Source organism: Rhinatrema bivittatum, chromosome 1 (assembly GCF_901001135.1).
Source record: "Rhinatrema bivittatum chromosome 1, aRhiBiv1.1, whole genome shotgun sequence".
Lineage (NCBI taxonomy): Eukaryota > Metazoa > Chordata > Amphibia > Gymnophiona > Rhinatrematidae > Rhinatrema > Rhinatrema bivittatum.
This window is the reverse complement of record NC_042615.1, coordinates 367,715,259-367,735,665: the sequence shown is the minus strand read 5'-3', so window position 1 is coordinate 367,735,665 and position 20,407 is coordinate 367,715,259. Positions and strand designations below refer to the sequence as shown.

Sequence of the window (20,407 nt, the reverse complement as noted above, 5' to 3'; positions counted from 1 at the left end):
CTGCATTAATATGCCTAAAATTACATATAGTTTCTGATTGATACAGATTGGAATAATACTCCACAAATTGTTGGGCTATCACATTATCCTTATAAATGAACGTATGTGCTACATCTTAAATGCTCACTATATTCTTTCTTGTTTTTAAATACTGCATTAATAAATGGCTACTTTTATTGCTTTCTGAATAATACTATCTTTTTGTATGTAAGCTGATTTGCCTAGTTGTTGACTACAAATGGTATTATTGTTGTATTTTGACTTCTGAAGTTGCAACAATAGTGTTATCTTTCTTGTTAATGTGTTGATTCTCTCTGTGTTCTATTTATCCTTCCAAATTATTCAATTCTTGCTTCCTTAGCTTATTCTTTCAGGCACTAAAGTTTTCAATAACTCATGATATGAAAACATATTAATCTGACACTTATTAAGCTGATCTACCAAATCCACGGAGTAGGGTGGGCCAGTTCTGTTCACAAGATTCATACGCATACCTGATTTTCAGGATATGCACAATGAATATGCATGAGATATGTAAAGAATACCATGATCCCTTACTAGTAAATTTTACCCTTTTGCCCAACCTAAGGGACCTGAAGATTTTTAGACCATCCCTAAAGGTTTCACTCTCCCAAGGCTGGGATTGGTCAGCTCTGTCCTATATATTGAGGCAGAGCTTGTGCAAAAAAGCAAAGTGCTGGAATTTAGTAGAAGCTGGAAGGAGTGATTTGGTAGTGGATCCCTTGCTAGGTCCTCCCTGGCTTGGAGAAGAAAAGGGAAATAATTTTTTTTGTTGAAGATGACTTTTTTGGAGAAGAGATTTTTCTTGGTGATGTTTGTGGAGACTTGATCTCAGGTGAGGAGGGAATCACCCTGCCTGCGGGAAAGAGAAAGTCTGGGTGCATTGTTTGCCCTATGCCTAGCTGAAGTGGGGTGGCTTCTATATCGGCCCAGTGAACAGAAGCTTTTGAGAGAAGCAGTATGGTTACATTTTTGGAAGTTTTGGGACTTTGCCATCCAAGGACCAAAGCTTGAGTGCTATCAGAGAGACTGACGCTTAGCTTTTTTTTTTTTTGCCAAGAGCCCACTTTGAGTTACCCAGGAGTGTGGGCATTGAAATGGTCCCTACCCATAGGGATACTGGCTCAGAGGACATCAAGAGGAGAATTTTGTGTTTTTGGATGTTTGTTTTGAAATGGACTTTCCATTTTATTTTTGTTGCAGTAAAGTTTAAAGTTTGATCACCATTTTGATTGTCCAGCCTGCTCTCCCATCTTCAAGCTGTTTCTACTGACTGTGAATTCCAATCGTGAGAGACTGTCTGGACTGAGAGTGAATCCTCTTTCCCTTGCATGCCTTGGGCTCAGTGGGTTAAACCTCCCTCCCATTAAGAGAATTCATGCCGCGGGGTTGAAAGGACTGTTGCCAGAGAACTAGGACCTAGCCCTAGGACTGAGTGTGTCCCTTGTGCCAATTCAGCCTTAACACCAAAGTAAGGGGTTGCAGATAGATCTGTATGTATTGCCTCCACTATATGCAAATCTATCTCCTGCATATTCATTATGGATATCCTAAAAATCTGATCTGTTTGTGACTCTTGAGGAGAACAGTTAGCCAACCCAGCCAGAGAATTAAAGTACCAACCCTTCCAGGGTAAAACTGAGCTTCCAGCATGATCAGTAATCATCTACTATGAATCTCTGCCTGTGAAAGAATATGCATTTTGGACAGCAACAAATAGCTTATTCTGGTATATGTTTGATGAAGAATAGAGCAAACATTTTGGTGTCAATTTTCAAAGGGTTTAAGTGCCTAGCTTTAGGGATTACGCACTTAAATCAGTCCTTTTAAAAATGACTAGGACGGAATATGTACATTTATAATACTAGTTTCACTAGACTCTGATTTAGGTACCTAAAAGGTGGGTGGCAATGAGATGGGGTTAGGGAAGGGAAAAAAGTTATATATTTAGCACTGATTTTCAGCATTAGGAACCTAACTTATAGAATCATTCATCAAAATGCGTTATGGCATTAATGCACGCAATAATGAGTTAATGCACACATTAATGCCATAATGCATGCGATAATAATGCTATAGCATGGCTCAAATGCAAATTTTGGGAAGGGGCAGAGGTAGGGTGAAGTTTGGGTGGGAATTATGAAAATGAGGGGCACTATCGCACCATGCAATAGCATAACATATGCTATCGCATGGTTTTAACACCAGAAATAACTATTCCTTTTTTCCTGGCGTTAAGCTGTGCGATATGCCCAAAATGGCTGAAACATACTTCGTGATACATTTTTAGAATTGCATTTTGGCCATTTCTGGGCTTGGGAGGGAGGGAGAGAGAGAGAGAACCACTGGGGTGGCACACATAGTAGTCAACTCTTTATACTACTATAGGAGGGCCAGCTAGTAACTTGTAGCAAGGTTTAGGTAGTGATCTAGGGTTTGGGGCCAGTTTTACATACACAGTGAGACGTACGAACAGCACAGTAGACCTCAGTGAAGATTTGACATCATTTGGAGTGAGGAAAGTCACACAAAAATGAGATTTCTAAATGTTCTGTCGCCCTAGCTTGGTAGCACACTGGTAGAGAGTCCATAGAAACATAGAAATGACAGCAGAAGAAGACCAAACGGTCCATCCAGTCTGCCCAGCAAGCTTTCACACTTTCCCTTCCACCCCTGCCATCATAGATAGCAGTGCTGGAGCTGCATCTAAGTGAAGTGTCTAGCTAATTGGTTTGGGGTAGTAACTGCAGTAATAAGCAAGCTACTCCCACACTTGTTTACTCAGCCTGAACAACTCAGTACTTGTTGGTTGTTTGAATACAAATCCTCTTTTCTTCATTCCCCCTGCTGTTGAAGCAGTGAGCTGCACTGGATATGTATTCTAAGTGAAGTATCAGGCTTGATTCTCCCCATTAAGCTAGGGTGAGAGAACATTGTATAAATCTCATGGTTGTGAGACTTTCCTCACTCCAAATGACGACAAATCTTCGCCGAAGTGTACTGTGCTGTTTGTACGTCTAACTCTGCATGTCAAACTGGCCCCAAAATCCTAAGCCATCACCAAAACCTCACCTTGTTGCTAGCTGGCCCTCCCATAGTGATATAAATAGATGAATACTGTGAAGGCTTCCTCAAAGGCTCTATCTCTCTATATTTTTATCTCTACCTCTACTCTACTCCACCCCTTCTCCCTCTCCTCCCCAAGCCCAAATCAGTTGGAAAGTTACTTGCACAGGTTTTATCAAAATAAATTTCACTGGGGATGAAGGATTTAGTAAGTTATTTGTTTTTCTAAGCAATTGGTTGGGAATCATCTGTTTTCCTACCATCTCAAATCTGTAGAGCTAAGTCCAATCAGATATAGCTCTTTTCGATTTGTGTTTCACTACCATTCTTTAAAATGAATTTGCATCTCACTTGTGAATAACCAGGATATAAATTTTAGCACTGAGGAGCAGTGCAATCATATTTTGTTTTGCATTCAGCCCTGAGGTTGTAAGTAAAACCCTTGGGTTTACATATAGACCATGATTCAAATGAGTTTGATAATCTCTGTATAGCTTGCAAATAACATGACCAATTCATGGAACACCACCCCAATGGGCAGCACATATAATATTTGACCAAATAAAGGAATAAAGGGGAAAGAGGATAAATATGAGTAATTTGGCTGAAGTGGATAGGTTTCTCCTACAAGCTGAGGTAAGGATGGGCTGTTCCTTTAGCTAACTGGTGGTTTCCCCAGTTTGCTATCAGCAAGTGGCTGGTTTAAATCCCAAAGTCCCCGTCAGGAAAATTGTTGGTGGCAATGTTATGTGCTCTGAGTGTTGCACACGTAGTCAGCATTATCTCAGAAAATGGCTATGGTGCTGAAGATCATAGGAAGACGGTCAATTAAGTCTTCCACTGCATGCATGAACATAGGATTTTAATTTATGTACATGAAAGTATGATCAGAATAACATTGTGCAAGGTTGCGCGCGCGTCCATATGCACACGCTACCGGGTGCATGCACATGGACGCTCGATTTTATAACATGCGCGTGAAGGTGCGCACATGTTATAAAATAGGGAGTCGGCGCACGCAAGGGGGTGCACAACTGTGCAACTTACGCGCCGACTCCTGCGGCCTTCCCCCATTCCCACCCAGGCCCTTTTTCAAAGCCCCGGGACATACGTGCGTCCCAGAGCTTTACGCGCGTCACCAGGCCTTTCTAAAATAGGCCCAGTGCGCTTAACCCCACCTACATGCGTAAATCCAATGGATTTACGTGTGTAGTCTTTTTAAAATCTATCCCATAATGCGGTAAAGCCATTCCTAGACTGGTCTGTACTGAGAAATGTTGAATTAGTTTATAGCCTAAGAGATTAAACTGGCAAAACTGTGCAGGAATGTCTGCATAAATGTCTGCATAGTGCTTTCTAGTGCTACAGTATCATCACTCTGAAAGCACTGGTAATGAGTAGTTGTTGGAAATAGTCTTGCATGTGTTACCGTTTTAAAGGGCTGGCACTTTATGCCTCTTTCTAGTCAGTGGCATAAGCCTAGAAAGCCAGTGCATGATTTTTTAGAAATAAAAGAAAACTACACAATTTAATTGAAATAATCTAGGATACATTCACTCTGTATGGTTCTAACTGATTTTGTGACCATGTTGTCAACAAAAACATAAACAAGAAAAACATTAGTATTAATGCATAAATTCACCTCATACCAACATTTCTGCAAACTACAGTGCTGTAAAATCTGATGGTCCAGTAGGAACCGCTTTTACAATGATTAGACTGCTGCTCTTTTACTTGCCAGAGAATACCATAAATAACATATTTTGGAAAAGCCACATGAGTGTGGTAGACCAGAATGTGCAGAACAAACAGAAGGCTTTGTCTTTTGAGGGTCATCTGCAGGGTACCTGGCATGAAAACTGATTTCAAGGGGAAGTTATACCTGTTTGATGCATTAACCAATGTCTTCAAGCTGCTTGGGTTACGGATAAGCTTGTCCAACATGCTGACAATTTCTTCAAATTTGGGCCTGCTGTTCCTGTCCTTTTGCCAGCAGTCCAACATTAGCTGATACAGGGCAGCAGGGCAGTCCATGGGACTTGGCAAGCGATAACCTTCCTCCACAGCTTTAATCACCTAGCAGAGATAAAGCAGATTTATTCTTTAAATATTAATGGAAGGTATTTAGCTAGAATACTTTAGCATTATCAAACATCAATTATGGACTACATGCCTTTCGTAGCATATGGAGCAGACATACTCTCATTTTAAGAACTGATCTATTTTATTCTTTTTCCATATATATTTTCAAATCATGATACTGCATATATTTTTAGCACTTATTTGTTGTTTCAACCCTTTACTCCTCCAATCTTATTTCCATCCCCCTCTTTCCTGCATCTTCTCTCCCTTTCTCATATTCTATCTGGCATGCCCATTCGGTTTCCTGCCTTCGTTCACAATCTCTTTATTTCTCATTCTCTCCATCTTCTTGTCTTGACTGAGACTTGGCTTTCCGCTGAGGACTATGCTTCTCTGGTTGCTCTCTGCCATGGAGGTTATCATTTCTCCCATACGCCACGCTTGGTAGGCCATAGTGGTGGTTTTGGGATGCTACTCTTCTCATCCTGCAGGTTTCAACCCCTTCTGCCACCTCAAGCCCACTCATTTTCTTCATTTGAGGCCCACTCCGGCCATCTTTCACTCTGGGTAGCTGTAACTGAATCATCTGTGGCACGTCTATAATGTTTTACCTACTTAAATATTTAGTGTTACTATATGTGCCTTTTTGTAAACCATTGTGATGGTAAATAACTTAACGACGGTATAGAAAAGATTATAAATAAATAAATACACATATAAATAAATAATCTATGATCCCCCTGACCTGGCTTTCCGTACTTCTTGAACCATCTTTCCCTATCCTTACTCTTGGGGACTTTAACCTCCATGCTGCCAACACCACTGACACCTTTATCTCAAAATTCCTTGCCTTAATCTCTTCATTTGATTTAAACTATGTTCTACTGCTCTCACTTACTGAATGGCCACTTCCTTGACCTAGTCCTTGCTTTCAACTACACATTCTCAGGCTTCTCCAACTCTGTTCTTCCCTTCTTTCATCATCACCTGATACTCTTCACTCTTTAACATCCTCCCCTGCAATCTCATCCTATCACCACTAGCACCTTCAGGAATATCCAGGTTGTTGGCCACTATATTCTCTCTAGTACTGGCTCATCCCTTCTCTCCTCTACATCCTTGTCTGATTCTGTTAATGAGTCATTTTCTTCTTAAAACTCTTTGCTTGGCTTTAGATGCTCTTGCTCCTCGACTCCACTGTTCTGTAAGGTGTGTAAAACCCCAACTTTGGCTCACCTCCAGAGTTCATGTCCTATGTTCCTAGCTGAAATACCATTCCCATGCTGACTTCATTCATTACAAATTTATTCTCACCTCTTTCCGATCTGCTACTGCCAATCATTAATAGTAGTAGTAATAGGATAAAAAACATTCTACTTGCGTAAATTGACTTTCTGAAAAGTGCCTACCCTGTATGCAGGTAAAAGTATGTGCATAGTTCCCTAATCTGTGTACTTTTATCCACATTGTGCTGCAGACACTCCTGGGCAGGGGCTAGGTTAAAGGGAGAAAACTATTTATTTATTGATTATTTACAAATGTAACCCTTTGCTAGAGGGGTTTGCTGTTTCCCCTAGGGCTATAAAAGTATTGGTTCTTCAGACCAACTCTCTCCATCCTACCCCCCTCTCTCTGCAGATCCCAGAGAGGGAATTCTTATTGTGGGGGCAAAGGAAATCCTTCTTGGCCCCGGTGATGGAGCTTTTCTCCTTAAGTGTGTGCATTTCTCTGGTACTGTATTCTCCTCAGGCACAGACAAGCTGGACATAGACTGGGTTTTCAAATAAAGTTTACTGATTATCAAAATGTCAATCACTGTGCCACATACTTTCCACAAATGAAACTGTGCATTTGAGTTATTCACATAGGGGTAGATTTTAAAAAAGTGCGCCTTCGCGTACTTTTGTTGGCGCATCAGGCGCAAACAAAAGTATGCTGGATTTTAGTAGATACGCGCGTAGCCGCGCAACTCCTGGATCGGCGCGCGCAAGACTGCCGATTTCGTGAAGCCGGCAAGCGCCGAGCCGCGCAGCCTACCTCCGTTCCCTCCGAGGCCGCTCTGAAATCGGAGCGGCCTCAGAGGGAATTCTCTTTCACCCTCCCCTCATCTTCCCCTCCCTTCCTCTACCTAACCCACCCCCCTGGCCCTGTCTAAACCCCCCCCTACCTTTGTCGGGGGATTTATGCCTCCCGGAAGGAGAAGTAAATCCCCGAACGCCAGCGGGCCGCTAGCGCGGTTTCCGGAGGGCGCGGCCACGCCCCCGAAACACCGCGCCCCGCCCCCGAAACGCCACGCCGATCGGCCCCGCCCCCGACATGCCCCAACACGCCCCCCTCGAAAAACCCTGGGACTTACGCGAGTCCCGGGGCTCTGCACGCGCCGGCAGGCCTATGGAACATAGGCTCACCGGCGCGCAAGGCCCTGCTCGCGTAAATCCGGGCGGATTTACGCGAGCAGGGCTTTTAAAATCCGCCCCAAAGTCTTTCTCCTGGGGTGCTTGTGCCAATCTCTAGCTCCTGGGAAAGAGATTACAACTGTTTCCTCATCTGTGTACAAACAGCCCAGTGTTATGCTGGTGGTGGACCCTTGGCCCGAGGAGGGGTTGATGCTACCCATAGGGCAAGCCCCACGGGTCCCCACCGTCGGGAGGTGGAGCAGACCGAGAGACGGAGGCCGACTGGAGCTTCGCCAATACTAGCTCTCATTCCCCACAGGTTGAGCCCTTGGGTGCCGGGGTCAGCTGGTCTTAGGCGGGCCTCCATTAGATGACTCCCAGTGGGAGTTGTAGCAGGTAGCCAGGGACCAGCAGAGGTATCGGAGGGACCGAGGCAGGTCCGTACGAGGTGGGGATCCAGAGGCCCGGGTGGCAAAGACAGTCCAGAAGCAAGGGTAGGTGACGCCCGGGCAGTAGAAGGCCGAAGCCTAAGAAGGCCAAGTCCAAGGAGATACCAGATTCGAGGTCAGGAACAGGCTGGAATCAGGGCAGGCGGCTGAGCTAGGCGAGGTACAGCGGAGCAAGGGTCAAGGCTGGTAATCAGTCCAGAGTGTAGTCCAATGAAGCAAGGGTTAAAGCCAGTAATCAGTCCTGAGCGTGGTCCAACGAAGCAAGGGTCAGTAATCAGTCCTGAGCGTGGTCCAAAGAAGCAAGGGTCAAAGTCAGTAGTCAATCCAAGGCAAAGGCTAGATAGGAACCAGGAACGGATTCAGGAACAGGAACCAGGAACGAAGTCAGGAACAAGGACGAGCAACGAAGCACACGACTAATGTGGAGACCTGTTGCCAAGGCAAGGAATGAGTAGTGGGCCCTGCCTTAAATAGATCATCCAGGGCCTTGGGCCTTAAAAAGATCATGCGGGGCCATGGGTTAGTTTCCCACCGAGGCCCTTTTAAAGGTCAAAGAGGTGCGCATGTGCACGCCTAGGAGGAGGCAGGACGCTGAATGGCGGCATCTCCCCACGGCACATGTGGGAAGACCCGCTGGGAGCCAGAGAGTTCCACAGAGGGACTGGGAGTGTCCAAGGAGGCAGCGGGGGTGCGGGAGTGCAGGACGGGCCAGGTCCAGGAGCTGGCTGCCAGAGGTGAGTAGGCCCGTTCGCGTGCCTGCCGCAACCAGGACACGAAACATCCAGTATGATGGGGAATCCTAGTGGGAAACCCAAGCCACATAATACCTAAGTCCAGAGTTTTGCTTTTGCTCACAGTCTGTGTTTTGGTTCCTTTGGGGTGAAGATCCGGTTGGGAGTCTTCAGATCTTGATGTTTCAATCCACTCTGTGTGATTTCTCTGGGAGAAAAGCCTGATGTTTCCAGTCTTGACAAAGTTCTCTATCTCCTTGCTCCAAGCTATGAGGAGGGGTGGGAAAAAATCCCTCCACACTAACAAAAAGAGGAAAAATATCTAAATTGTTCAAAATCCCAAAATCCCATGTTGGGTACTGTTTCACTGTTCTTGCATCCTCTAGGGATTAGAAGGATAGCTCACAGATCTCTAGCCCCTGCTCTCTGGATTGTGGGCTTCACCTCCATAGGGTAAAGGGTGCTCCCCAGAATGAGAAAAACATCCAAAACCTAACCAAAATCTCCAAAAATCTCTCTCTTCAAAAATTGAGGCAGACCTAATCAGACAGGGAGTGTACTGATGAGGAATCTCCTCTGAATACAGGAAAAATACCAAGTTGGGTTAGTAGGCCCAAACTCAGCAGGATGAAAGGAAAAATAGCTCATTACTTTTCAAGAGCCAATTCAAAATGATCACACTATTTACCTTTAGCTCCACCTTATGCCCTTGGTATAGCCAATCACAGTCAGCTAATTGGAGAGACTGAAAAAGGATTGGAAAATCCCACTATGCTGTTACTAGTCCTAATGGTAAATGACCTAGGGGCATCTAGTGGCTAGCCGAAGGGTCAGTCACACAAAATTTTCTATAACGTATTCTTTACCTAAACCATGTTCGAAGTGGTTTACATTTCCATTAAAATTAATAAAACCATCTCATAAAATTACATCACTTACAAACATTATTAAAAAGAAAATACTTTAATTTATTCCTAAAAATTGTGATAATCGCTAATTGTTCATATCTCTAGTGGAAAAGAATTCCATAGAGCAAGGGCAGATTGAAAGAATGCATGACAAAAAGTAGATTTTAATCATTTCTCTTTTGCCCCGGGAATGTGCAATAGATATTGATTCTCTGAACGAAGGCTTCGTTGGGGGATAGTATGCATGAACAAGATTTCTTAAGTATAGGGGTTATTCTCCATATAAAATCTGATGTAACACTGTCAAAATTTTGAATTGAATTTGTGAATTAATGGGGAGCCAGTGTAACTCCTTCAGTACCGCAGTTATATGGGCAGACAATGGACAGCTTATAATCATTCGTGCTGTCCATTGCCAAAAATCCAGTTTGGATTTTCAGAACTATGCATGTAGTTTTAGGCAGAATGAGTAGCTACATAAAAACAGCTGCAAATGTCTGCAGGAACTTTTTCCTTGGACCATTCTCAAAGTAAAGAAAATACATAAATTTACTTTGAAAATTGGTGCAAATGCAAAGGGTAAAAAGTACCTGAGGCCCACCCTGTAAAATGGGTATAGCTTCCTCAGCTCCATGGAACCTCCATCCTCTCTCTAGAACAAAGATGGGCTCTTTCCCCCCCCCCCCCCCCCAATGGGCTACCACATGCTCTGGCATGTGAATCATCGTCAAGGGTGCCATTTTGGATTTGATGCTTAATCCCAAAAAAAAAGGGAATAAAGGCTACCACCTGATGCCACAGATTCAGGGGGCACTGGGTTAGCAAAGATCCTTGTTCTTGGGGGCTGTCTTCATTTCAGGGGAAGACCTACAAGCCCTATCTGTTTCTGGGATCTGGAGTTTGTTTTTCAGGCATGAAGTTGCCCTTTTCCTTTGGCCTGGTCAGCACATGGAAATCTTATACACAGAGTAAGATGTACTGTACATTATGATACCTGTGCTGTCTTTAGTGCAGGCGTGGTAATGCTTTTACATTCTGCAAATCATTTGTTTTGCACATTGTGCATGAAAGCCTGATCTAACTAAATTACCATGTCGTTTTTAACCCTGGATTGTATATAAACCCTTTATTCATCAGAACCACTCCCCACAAATATGTTTCTGTCGATCTGAGAAATAGCATGTCTACATTTTGTTCAAAATTAGTTCTAGCTCTATGAACATAAAGAACATAAGATATGTCATGCTGGGTCAGACCAAGGGTCCATCAAGCCCAGCATCCTGTTTCCAATAGTGGCCTATCCAGGCCATAAGAACCTGACAATTACCCCAAAACTAAGTCTATTGTGATCTATCTAATGTTTGAGTATTTGCCAGGTACTTGTGACTTGGATTGGCCACTGTTGGAAACAGGATGCCATGTTCTTATGTTCTTAAGCTACTATTGCTTATTAATTACCGTCATACTAGTTTATGGATTTAGGAATTTATTCAAACCTTTTTTAAACCCAGTTACAATAACTGCTGTAACCATATCCTCTGGCAATGAATTCCAGAGCTTAACTATGTGCTGGGCAGAAAATAATTTTCTTCGATTTGTTTTAAATGAGCTACTTGCTAACTTCATGGAGTGCCCCCTGGTCCTTCTATTATCTGAGAGAGTAAATAACTGATTTACATTAACTTTTCCAAGTCCTTTCATGATTTTGTAGACTTCTATCATATCCCCCCGCAGTCGTCTCTTCTCCAAACTGAACAGCCCTAATTTCTTTAGCCTTTACTCATAGGGGATCCATTCCATGCCCCTTATCATTTTGGTTGCCCTTCTCTGCACTTTCTCCAGTGCAGCTATCCGTTTTTGAGATGCGGTGACCAGAACTGCACACAGTATTCAAGGTGCGGACTCACCATGGAGCAATACAGAGGTATTATGACATCCTCCATTTTATATTCCATTCTCTTCTTAATAATTCCTAATATTCTGTTTGTTTTTTTGATCGCCACAGCACACTGGGCCAACGATTTTAATGTATTATCCACTATGATGCCTAGATATCTTTCCTGATTGGTAACTCCTAAGACAGAACCTAACATTATGTAACTACAACAAGGGTTATTTTTCCCTACATGCATCACTTTGCACTTGTCCATATTAAATTTCATCTGCCATTTGGAAGCCCAATCTTGCAATCTCGCAAGGTCATCCTGCAATTCATCACAATCCACTTGAGATTTAACTACTCTGCATAATTTTGTGCCATCCGCAAATTTGATCACCTCACTCGTTATACCCTTTCCAGAATGTTTATAAATGTATTAAAAAGCAGCGATACAAGTACAGAGCCCCGAGGTATTCCACTGTTTACTTTTTTCCAATGTGAAAATTGACCATTTAATCCTACTCTATGTGTCCTGTCTTTTAACCAACTTGCAATCCACAAAAGGATATCACCTCCTATCCCATGACTTTTTAGATTTCTTAGAGGCCTCTTATGCGGAACTTTGTTGAATGCCTTCTGAAAATCCAAATATACCACATCTACCAGTTCACCTTTGTCCATATGTTTATTCACCCCGTCAAAAAAATGTAGGAGATTCATGAGGCAAGACTTCCCTTGGGTAAATCCAGGCTGGCTGTGTCCCATCAAACCATGTCTATCTAAATGCTTTGTGATTTTATTCTTTATAACAGTTTCCATGATTTTTCTTGGCAGTGAAGTCAGGCTCACTGGTCTATAGTTTCACCACTTTTCCCTTTTTAAATATAGAGGTTACATTAGCCATCTTCCAATCTTCAGGTACATCGGATGATTTTAATGATAGGTTACACATTTTTATTAATAGGTCTAAAATTTCATTTTTTAGTTCTTTCAGAACCCCAGGGTGTATACCATCTGGTCCAGGAGATTTACTACTCTTCAGTTTGTCAATCAGGCCTACCTCATCTTCCAGGTTCACCATGATTTGGTTCAGTTGATCTGAATCATCACCCATGAAAATCTTTTCTAGAACAGGTATTTCTCCAATATTCTCTTCAGTAAACACTGAAGCAAAGAAATTGTTTAATTTTTTCGCGATGGTCTTATCTTTTCTATGTGCCCCTTGTAGGCTTTCTTCTTCAGATATACCTTAAAAAGTTTTATTGTGAGTTTTTGCCTCTATGGACAACTTCTTTTCAAATTTTCCCTTAGCCTGTATTATCAATGTCTTACATCTAACTTGCCAATGCTTATGCTTTATCCTATTTTCTTTTGAAGGATCCTTCTTCCAATGTTTGAATGAAGATTTTTTGGCTAAATCAGCCTCTTTCACCTCACCTTTTAACCATGCTAGTAATCTTGTTGTTATATTTCTATTATTTTCATGAATTCTATAAAAGAAAATTAGTTAACACCTGAAAGTAAACATAAGCTTTTATAAATCTGTTTTTTATATGCTTGCAATCACAGAGTGTTGCCCAGAGATCAAAGCCTTTACTAAGGCTATAACTTTGCAGAAGCTTACCCTTGGGTGATAAGGAAAGTATTTGCCTCATGTGTTTCAGCTTTACTCAATTAAAGTTGCCCCTTGCTCAGTTAATCCCAGCTATAGCCCACATAATTCAGTTCTTCACAATCGTGGCCGTTCTGTTTTAACTCAAAACTTCTTATTTGTTATTTTTGACTTGACTGTAAGTTCCAGAGTGCAGGTACCTTTTCTTTTGTGACTCTGTACAGTGCTGTGAACATCCCATCATCAGCAGCACAATAATAATAAAACCTACATTCTACTGATAAGCTATGCAGCACCATGCAAATTCATTCATATGGTTACTGTTTTCCCAGTTGGACTCTGCGTGCAAAAGGTCTGGCCTGATTTTTTTTTTTTAAACTCAAATGAGGGAAAAGTAATTATTGAAAAATTGATGGCATAGTCAGAAGTTTGAACAGTTTAAAGTGGAGGTATACATTTCTTGCTACAACAACAAAAGATATTGGTAAACCTGGGAAGGTTGGATCTCAGAGGAAAAGGCAAACTTCTTTGCAAAAAATGTGGAATCCATTCATATTTTGGCTGTTGCTTTTCACACCTGACAGTGCTAGGAGGTAGCACCTGTTCACAGCCCAGAATGGGCATATTAAGCATTTGTGAGGAGAAAAACAAAGTCTTTAGGGAAGTCAGTGATTCTCTTATGTTCCTTCTGCTCTAGAAAGAGTTCACTCAGCACTGTTTGCTTCAAAAAGTCAAATCTGGATAAGGAAGGAAACAATTTTTATTGGTAAATGTTCAAGTAACTATCAACAAAAATACTTGATGCTACACGATGAGCAGAAAATAGTGGAATCATTTTGAACATTGTGTTTATTGTATTCAGACATAAACATATCACACAACCGCTCAAGAAGCGCAGTTAACAATATAGATAACTATATGACAACCAACAAAGAATAGGTAAACGGATGGCCTGGGAATCCAGGTATTTACATACAGAATAGATTAACACAATAGAATATCCACCCGCCCAGGTACAGCCCCATGTAAGATACCAACACAGAGAAGGCCAGTTGCATATATATCCTGACCTCAATACCATGAGCCTAATCAAGTATCGGAATCCATAACCGTGTATGTCCAAATACAAATAGAGATTCTTGTTTTCTCCCCTATCCCAAACCCTCATCCCTTATCCCACCCCAACTTATTCCCTCCTCCCCCCCCCCCTTCCTGAAGGTACAGACTAGGGTATATGGGTTGTGGTCCGTTAAATATGGGTTATAAACCAAAACAAAACACAAGAGGCATCAACACAGTACAGTATAAGCACATGAACATGGGCAGGAATGTCGAGCCAGTAATGGAGGACCGTCTCCCCCAATGTCCCAGCCCTAGTATTCCGTCTACGAAGAAGGTGGTAGGTGATGCTAGGATGCAAGCGGTCCCTACACTACGGACGGGCTAGGTCGGAGATGCTGTAAAAAAGGGTGCCATATTTGCTCTACGTCCACCTTCGGTGTGGGTTGTTGCCGGTATAAATAGAGTTCATGAGAACAAAGCCTAAACATAAGTTTAAACCAGAGATCCCACACTGGTCCCTGCGTACCCAACCAGCAGGTGAGTATCCCCTTCTTTCCCAATACCGCAGCCTTAGTCAAGAAGCCCAGGAGCCCTGCACGCAGAGGGCCCACCGCCATGCTATCCGGTGGGACCCCAAAAAGCCACAACTGCGGGTCTAGCGGGATGGACTCCTGCCAGATAGTCTCACAAAAAAGCCTGATAGCATTCCAAAAGGTTTGAATAGCCGGACATTCCCAAAATACGTGGAAATAGCTCCCCGGTGAAAGTCCACATTTCTGGCAGATAGGGGAATCACAAAGATGAGCCTGACAGGCCCGCACAGGGGATATAAATCCCTGCCACAAAAATTTATATTGGGTCTCACTCAGGTCTTCTGTGAGTGTAATAGAAGCAATCTGGGAGAAGCATTTGAGGAAAACTGCATAAGGTAAGGAAAACAAAGGCCACTGTTCCCATCTATTATATAGCTTTTTCAAGCTGGTATCAGAGATCCCGTCACCCAATTCTCGGTAAAACTGAGAAATTTTTGGCCTTCGAGAAGCCCGGGTCGTAAACAGATTTCTTAACCGTTCGGTGGTGGGGAGCTGTTTCCAGTTAGTACAACATGCCTGCATAAAGTGACTAATCTGTAAATAAGCAAAATAGTCCACTTGGGGAATATGAAATAATTGTTGAAGCTCACAGAAACTATACAACTGCCCCGTAGTGGGGTGTAGCATTTGGTAGACATAACTAAGTCCTAATTGTCGCCAACGGTGGAAGGCCATACCATAGGTACCCGGTAGGAAGTATGAGTTATGAGTCAGACTAAGTAAAGGAGTAATACCCTTAGGTTGCCCAAGTATTTTACAAATTTGTAGCCAGGCCTTCCTACAACTGACTACCACTATGTGACCTTTGATCTGTTGTGGGACATCAGTGTCCTTCATGTGTAGCAAAGAGTTAAGGGAGGGAACCCCGTACCAGTCTCGTAGCAAAGAATTCGGTGTATAATGCGACGTGTCCCACAACCAGTCCTGTACCAGTCTCAACATGCAGGCCAAATTATAGAGTACCAAATCTGGACAGCCTAAGCCACCTTTCTGTTTATGTAGCTGTAAACTGTGTAATGAAATACGCGCCCTCCGACCTCCCCACAGGTAGTTCCGCAGATCGTGGTGGAGGGTATGAGTGTCATGTGAAGTGAGCAGGAGAGGCACCATTTGTAAAACGTATAACCATTTGGGGAGGATGACCATTTGATATAAATGGACCCTCCCCTTCAAAGATAAGGGCAGTGCCCGCCAACGCTCAAGTGTGGTATGAGTGTATGTCATAAGTGGTCGTATATTGACCTCGTAGATAGTACCTAAATCTCGTGGTATTTTCACCCCTAGATATTTTAACACGCCAGGAGCCCATCTGAGGGGAAACAAACCCAGCCAGCTGTCACGGAGCTTTCCTGTTACATCCATGGCTTCGGATTTTTCCCTATTTATTTTAAGCCCTGCAAAGGAGCCAAAAAGTTCCTGTATACTTAACAGCTGAGGTAGGGACTTGGCGGGTTGAGATAAAAAGACAAGGACATCGTCAGCAAACGCTGCCACTTTGAATGTGTCCCGTCCTCCTTTAAAGCCCAAGATCCTCGGGTGGTCAACTATTTTTCGCAAAAGTGGATCGATAGTGAGAATGTATAACAGAGGGGACAGGGGGCAACCTTGCCGGACTCCCCTTTGGATCTCTACCGAATCCGAACTTACTCCATTCACTATAATCTGTGAAAGAGGGGCCATATATAATAACCGGATAAAGTTAACAAAGTCCCCGTCCAGCCCATATCTATTCAACACAGAGAACATGTAAGACCACGACACCCGGTCAAACGCTTTCTCTGAGTCAAAACCTATCACAAGCGCAGGAATCGCCTGTTGCTGACATAATTGTAGCGCAGAGATAAGCTTAATAATATGACTGGTGGCCGATCGACCCTGAACAAACCCCACTTGCTGCTCCATGATCAACGTTGGAATAATCAAAGCCAATCTGTCTGCTAAAACCTTGGCCAGGATCTTTAAATCACTATTAAGTAATGATATCGGTCGATACGCCTCCGGCTTTTGAGGGTCCTTCCCTGGTTTAGGAAGAACTATGATATGGGCTTGGTTAAATTCCCGGGGAAAACAACCCCTTGTCAGGGCCGTCTTTGTGGAAGTCAGTTAAGGGAACTGCAATTTGCGACTTAAGCATTTTATAGAAATCGTACGAGAACCCATCGGGGCCCGGTGATTTCCCAGAAGCCATGGATGTAATAACCCGCATCACCTCATAAGATTGAAGAGGGCGGTTCAAGAACTCTTTCTGTTGTGCAGTAACCTGAGGTAAATGGATATCAGAGAAAAACTCCTGTTCAGTGTGGGTTGGTGTGGAAAGATCCGCCCGATACAGGGCAGAGTAAAACTCCCGAAAAACCTCTCCTATGTCCTTAACTGCAGATACTAAATGTCCTTGAAAGTTTTTCATAGAATAGATTAACGATTTGGATCGAGTCGCCCGTACGAGGTTTGCTAATGGTCTGCCTGACTTATTCCCATATTGAAAGTAATTATGTTGAGCTACTTGCATAGACTGGCTGGCACGAATATGGAGCACTGTGTTCAGTTGGTTAAGGACGCTAAAATATGCCTTTCTCTCGCCGTCAGAAGGATTCGAAATCCAAGCCTTCCGAGCCCGTTTTGTAAGGGATTCCAAGCGTAATATATCTGCATTGAGCCGCTTATATCTGGCACTGGTATAACCCAAAATGTCACCCCGTAGGACGGCTTTACCCGCTTCCCAATATAAATGTGGCGTGCAGGCATGTTGAGCATTATGCTTAGCATAATCCAGCCATTTGTCAGTTAAGAAAGCTTGGAAATCTTTATCATTTCTAAGATGCGCAGGAAACTTCCAGTGTTTTTGTCCAGCCATTCGGGGCGCCAGATTCAATGTCAATGAGATAGGTGAGTGATCAGAAATAACCGGCAGTTCAATATCTGCTTTAGCTACCTTCGGGAAAACCTCCCCATCTATTAACATATAGTCTATACGAGAAGATGTTCCATGAGGATTGGAAAAGAAAGTATAATCCCTGTCCAAGGGATGCAGGGTCCGCCATATATCTATAACTCCTAATTGGGAACATACCCCCTCCACCCCTTCTCCTCGCCGGGAAAGCTTTTGCCCACTGATCTGTGTCCTATCCAGAGAACCATCCATCACACAATTAAAATCCCCAGATATTAGTAGTGTTCCCTCCCTGTGAGTCAAAAGGAGACCATTTAAAGATTTAAGAAAGCGCTGGGGATTTGTCGTAGGTGCATAGAGGCAGCAAATAGTAACTTGTTGGCCCTGCCACTTACCAAATACTAGCACATATCTGCCGTCAGGGTCGGACATAGAGTGAGTGGGTACAAAGTCGGTGGATTTGCTTATAAGAATCGCTACCCCCGCCTTTTTATGTAGCGCTTCAGCAAAGAAGCACGTCTTCACCCAATCTCTTTGTAGTTTCAGAGATTCTTTGGCACTTAAGTGGGTTTCTTGAATACAAACTATGTCTCCCTGTAATTTTTTTAGATGAGATAAAACCTTCTTACGCTTTATAGGGGAACCAAGGCCATGTACATTCCACGAAATTAAGCGAACCATAAGGTTAACCAAATGATACAGGAACAAAAAACGTTTCTGAACATATGGCTAGGGTCAGAGGTCCCAGCCGCCTCCGCCCTACACCAATCACTCCATTCCCTCCATAACATCCCTGAAGTGCCTCTACTGTGAGCTGTACCATAGCGCTGTCTATATACCCCTCCATTCGACCAATCTGTATCCACCATCCATACCCCCACCCACCATAAAACATATAACCAGATATACCCAAACTGAACCCTACCCCTTCCCCCCCCACCCCTTGCGCAAACTCCCACCCTCCCCCCAAAAAAACACCTAATAACCTTAGAATAAAGATATGATCGGTTCCACATTCTCATATGTGGTGCCAGATCAGGGGGACCGTAAAGGGTGTCCGGGTGCCACGGCCAAAATAACTATCGGAACAATCCGATTTACTCCACAGCTGAAGCATAACTCAAAAAATAAACCACCATAACATTGCAGGTTCAGAGACAACAGCGTCTAAAAGCCTGCCATCATGGACAGTCCAACTGAAAGTCCCTCTCACGCAGCCATCGTCTCCAGCTAGCTGCAACCCACTCCGGTTAGGCCAGCTGTTGGTCCTGCCTGGGAAATCAGTGTTCATAAAGAAAGAATCCTCAAGCCGAAAGTCAGGTTGTAGGAGAAACAGAGCCACTCATACGGGTTTGCAAAAATGTCATGGCCGCCTCCGGTTCCCGAAACATGTGGGTAGCGTTGTCATGCCAAATCCTAAGAACAGCTGGAAATTGCAGTGAAAAACGAATCTTCTGGTCAAACAATTTGGAACATACGGGAGAGAATTGCTTCCGTTGTTGGGAGACATGCGCCGAATAGTCTTGAGTAATCCGGATTCTATGGCCTTTATAAGTAATCTCCTTATTTTTCTTGTAATGCAACCAGATTCTTTGCTTGATAGCCGAGTTCAAAATTTTTGCTATCGCCACTCTGGGTCTGGGGTCAGTCGGGCGTTTAATCCCCAGCCTATGTGCCCTTTCAACTTTAAGTTCGCCCCGGAGCTCTGGGAGACCGACCGCGTCCGGCCACCACCCCTCCAAAAACATCCCGAGGCCTTGGTCGTCCACCTGTTCAGGGAGACCTAAAAAACGTAGGTTATCTCTTCTTAGGCGATTTTCCAAATCGTCTAGTTTTTGCTGGCATTCCTGCAGCGATTTCGCCGTCGCAGTCACTTTCGCGCCCTGCTCGCTCAGCCCCTCCTCCACCTCCACGACTCTGTTTTCTAGCCCGTCCATCCTCGGACCAAATTCAGAGATCTTAGACTGTACCTCTGCGAGTTGCTGTCGAATCCCCGCAAGTTTAACATCCAGCGTTGTCTCCAAAGTCGTCTGCAGGAGTTCTACGGTTAAGGGAACAGGTGAAGAAGGGCCCGATTCCTCCGTGCCGGACGCCATCTTAGAATCGGCAGATTTCACCTTCTCCTTTTCTTTATCCCGTTTCCCGCTCCTGGAAGCCATAGGTTGTGGGGATTTATGCATAAATTTAACAATCGACATCCGATAGCACCTTCCCTGTGGTCACCGCTTGAATTCGCCGGTATTTGGAGGTAATATTTGTGATTTTCCGGCCGTGGCACCCGGAGCTATGGGAGAGCGCGTCTTCCCTAGCCCATCACCCCACGTGACCCCCCCAGTGGAATCATTTTAAGTGTGTCTGTGTGTGAGCAGCTGCTTCTAACCTGTTACAAAAGCAGGACATTTATTGATAATTCTGTCTGCCATACATGTTTCTTGGTGTCCTTTTTACCCATGGTCTTTCCTTCTTCATTTCCTCAAGATATTTGTCCCAAAGCAATAGTTTCCAATTCTGGTGCTCAAGACCATTCTCCTCTTCCCCCAGAAATTATTTCCAAGCTACCAGCACTTAATATGCATGAGATGAATTTACTCACATTTATTCTAAAAATGTGATTAATTAGCATATTTTAGTTACAGTGAAAGCCAGACCTTTTGGGGAAGGGAGGTCTCAAGGAATGGATTTGGGAACTATTGCCCCAATAGGATTTAGGTTCCTTGC

The 20,407-nt window shown here is 43.6% G+C and overlaps 1 protein-coding gene across 1 annotated transcript in view; it reads right to left on the bottom strand.

The window, feature by feature from the left end:
* Positions 1-20,407, bottom strand: part of EPHA5 (EPH receptor A5) — a 744,210-nt gene that overhangs the window by 37,016 nt on the left and 686,787 nt on the right. Inside the window, exon 15 of the mRNA XM_029600878.1 lies at positions 4,970-5,163. Coding sequence (XP_029456738.1) covers positions 4,970-5,163 — 194 coding nt within the window. The remainder of the gene's footprint in view (positions 1-4,969; positions 5,164-20,407) is intronic.